This window comes from Dreissena polymorpha, chromosome 13 (genome assembly GCF_020536995.1).
Source record: "Dreissena polymorpha isolate Duluth1 chromosome 13, UMN_Dpol_1.0, whole genome shotgun sequence".
NCBI lineage: Eukaryota > Metazoa > Mollusca > Bivalvia > Myida > Dreissenidae > Dreissena > Dreissena polymorpha.
Window position 1 is genome coordinate 36,371,903 of NC_068367.1, and position 3,943 is coordinate 36,375,845.

The 3,943-nt window shown below is 33.2% G+C and overlaps 1 protein-coding gene across 1 annotated transcript in view; it reads left to right on the forward strand.

Annotated features, from left to right (window-relative positions):
* The window catches only part of LOC127854584 (uncharacterized), a 6,017-nt gene extending 3,845 nt beyond the window's left edge, over window positions 1-2,172 (forward strand). Inside the window, exon 4 of the mRNA XM_052389647.1 lies at window positions 2,112-2,172. Coding sequence (XP_052245607.1) covers window positions 2,112-2,172 — 61 coding nt within the window. The remainder of the gene's footprint in view (window positions 1-2,111) is intronic.
* The last annotated feature ends 1,771 nt before the right edge of the window (window positions 2,173-3,943 follow it).

The window sequence follows — 3,943 nt, forward strand, 5'->3', positions numbered from 1 at the left end:
AACTAAATGCAAATTTCGCCCCCAACTAAATTGACTGGTTTCAAAATTTTAATCTTATCAATGGGAGATCTGTTTAAAATATTTGACTAATATGTCAATAAGCATGCACAGCCAACTGAAAAGTACATGCACCATTAGGACCATTTTAACAATAGAAAAAAATGTCTTGTAAAAAGGAACCATGCTTAATTTAACCAAAAATGTTACACAGAAAAAAACATTTAAATTCCTTGTATTTTGTGATTTGCAGTTACACGAAATAGGTAAATTAAAAAAATGGAAAGATTATTTAAAACATCACCTTACATGGAAACTTTCATTACTTAAGGAATTAAACAAACAAATGCATTCTTAACCGTTTTTTTTTACACATGTGAGACCAAAATTTGGGAAAATTTGTTTAAACATCTTTAGAAAATAGATATCAACATTCAATCAATATTAAATTAAATTTCTGAAATACTGATACAAATATTAGATATTTCTTTGAATAAATCACGTCTTGTAAATAGATAAAACTGTCTTTCATTCTACTGGAATTCAAATCCTCCATACAACAAAATGTCCCCTCATCCAAGCTTTAGTGAGGGATGAAGGGGCATTATTGGAGTATAGCCGGAGGCTGAGCATGTATAAATTAGCATATCGTTTCTAGCGACTCGCTCTTTACAGAACCGGTTTAACCGATTGAAAATCATTTAATTGAGCGAACCCTATGACGTCAACAACCACATTTCTCATAAGTTTAAAGCTAGGCGTTTTTTGTGAATACTCGTATCATGGGAGGGAATCCAATACATATGGGATTAAAAAACAATCTTCATAAATATGTTAAAGGGCTGGGTTTATACATGCTCAGCCTCCGGCTATACTCCAATAATGCCCCTTCATCCCTCACTAAAGCTTGGATGAGGGGACATTATTTTCGTATAGCCTTCAGCTTCACATGTATAAATTAGCATCTTTAAAGACAAAAAACGCCTGCATAAATAACAATTAGAACATATAATCAGTTTAAAAAAGAACAAATCAAAACCAACACTGAGCAATACCATATGCAAGAAAAATACATTTATTTTCCCAAATTTCATTGAATATCAAATTTGTAGGATACATGTAAATATCAACAAATTCAATAAGAAAATGAACATATGTAGCCTAACAACCACAATTATTGACATTACTGTAACAATGTCATAATGATGAAGTATTCATAAACAGAGAAAAATCCCGTCCTAATATTTAATTAAACGTTACTTTGAAAACACGCTGTTTACAAAACTTTTTGAATCAACAGACTCCCTCAAATAGAACTTTTTAAAATTCTTATCTGATGTCCAATCAGCTGTACTTAAGATGTCTTTAAGTCTACAACCTTTTGCATATGCAGCTGATGTAGAGGCACTTCGAAATGAATGTGCTTTAAAATAATCAGTGTTTATACCTGAAAGGTCCAACACACTCTTTAGCCATCTAGCAATAGTACTAGATGTAACTGCTTTATAAGTCACATAAGAAATGAACAATTTTGAAGATTTCCTAAGTGGTTTCGTAACTCTAATATAAAACAACAAAGAATGCAAAATGCATAATTTTTTCATCCTTAAAATGTTCAATCTTCATAACATAAGGTCTACCTAACTTGGTAGTTTTCAATAAATTAGGAAACACACAAATAAGCACAGCCCCTTCTTTTTTCATACAAGACAAATCCATAGAAATCAAAGTTTGAGCTCTAGGTGCATTTCCTAATGCCAAAAGTGCAACCACTTTAAATGTTAACATTTTTAATGATAAATTACACAATGGATTCAAAGACTTTAAAAAATTCAATACAAGAGTAACATCCCACACAAACTGGTATCTAGGTACTGGAGGACGAGAATGAAAAACTCCCTTCATAAATTTCTGAATTAAAAAACAGTCTTTACACCACTTATTTCCAAAAAAGGGTAATGTTTGCATTAACATTGATTTATGAGTGTTCAACACAGAGTATGACTTGTTAATAGACCTTAAATGCTCCAAGTATTGAAGTACAGTTACTTCAGATGAGTTAAAGGGAGAAGTTTCCCTGCACATACACCAAGACATCCACTTCTGCCATGCAGAATCATACTGTTTGAGAGTTCCTCTTCTCCAGGCAGCCAAGATGATGGTTGTAGTCTCTGATGAAAGTCCTCTACAACGGAGGGCCTCCCCGATACAACTGCCGCGACCAAGTCGAGTCTCTTGACAACGGGTGAACTTGTCCATTGTGTGGTAATGTCAGGATGTCTCGATGTCTTGGAAGTCTGACCGGAAAATCAGAAATAATTTCCATTAAACAAGGAAACCAAGGTTGTGTCCGCCATAAAGGAAATATAACAATTGCTCTGTCCACAGCATCTTCTTTAATTTTGCAGATTACCTTCCCTACTAATGAAAACGGTGGAAAAATATATGGTTTAGTATCATGCCATGACATATGAAAAGCATTAGCAATATTGCACCTGGCTCTTGAAACCATGACACAAATAGCTCGGTTTGCTTGTTTAACCTTGATGCAAATAGATCAATCAACGGTGTAAAAAACTGACAGCAAATTCTTTCAAAAACCTGTTTCTTTAACATCCATTCTGATGAATCAGAAAAATTTCTGGAATAAAAATCAGCTTCAACATTTTTGACACCTGGTATGTGAACGGCTGTAATAAATATGTCCCTTTTAATACACCAATACCATACATCCCTGGCTATAGAGTCCATAACACTGCATGTCATTCCACCCATATCATTAATATACTTGATGGCGGTTACATTATCTGATTGGATTTCAATATGTTCATTACAATAGTCTGAATAAAGGGATTGCAAGACATTAAAATTGCCATCAGTTCCAAAATATTTATGGATAATTGCATTTCATTTGTCGTCCATCTGCCATTAGCATATTTATTATTTTGTGTATTCACACCACCCCATCCTTGAAGAGAAGCATCAGTCTTGCAATGACAAGAAATGAGTTTTGGTTTTATGCTTTTACCATTTTTGTCTCGCACATTGTTAAGCCACCAGATAATGTCATTTCTGGATGATATTGACAACTGAATACTATTGTCAAAGTTTGAGTCTGAACACAAGCCAGTAAGCTTGTCTCTTTCTAAAGATCTATAATGTAAAGGCGCTTCTAACACTGCATTAAATGCATTAACTAACAACCCAATAAAAGACGCTAAATGTCTTACAACAACTAATTTTGTTTTTAACAACTTTTCAGCTTGTTTACGTATTTTCTCCAACTTTTCTTCTGTTAAAAATACTCTGAAAAGTACAGTGTCAATTACAAACCCAAAAAACACTATTCTTTGTGTGGGAAATAAAACAGATTTCTTGTCATTGATAGAAAATCCCAGTGATGTAAGAATATGGACAACTGTATCAGTATTGTTTTTGCAAGTCTCTTTGTCTTTATTCATTGTTAAAGAGTCATCAATATAGTACGAACAGCGTATCCCAATCTGACGAAAATATGAAAAGACTGGTTTCAACACTTTAGTAAACACATATGGTGCCGATGCTAAACCAAAACACAAACACACAAATTTATATAAATGGCCATTCCAATAAAATTTCAAAAACTTTTGACTTTCCGCATGTATTGGTATATGAAAATAAGCTTGCTCCATATCAACAGAAGTCAAAAAATCATCTTTTTGCAATAAATCAAGAACCACCTTAAAGGTTTCTTGTTTAAAATGATTGTATTGAACAAACTCATTTAAAAACTTTAAATTTATAACAGGTCGATATTTCCCGTTCGGTTTTGGAACAATAAACAGTGTTGAAATAAACTCATTTGGTTCGTGTATAGTTTCAACAATGGCACCTATGTTTATCAAGGTCTTAATTTCTTCCTCCACAATCTTACGCTGTTCACTTATAAAGGGAATTTCCAAAGGCA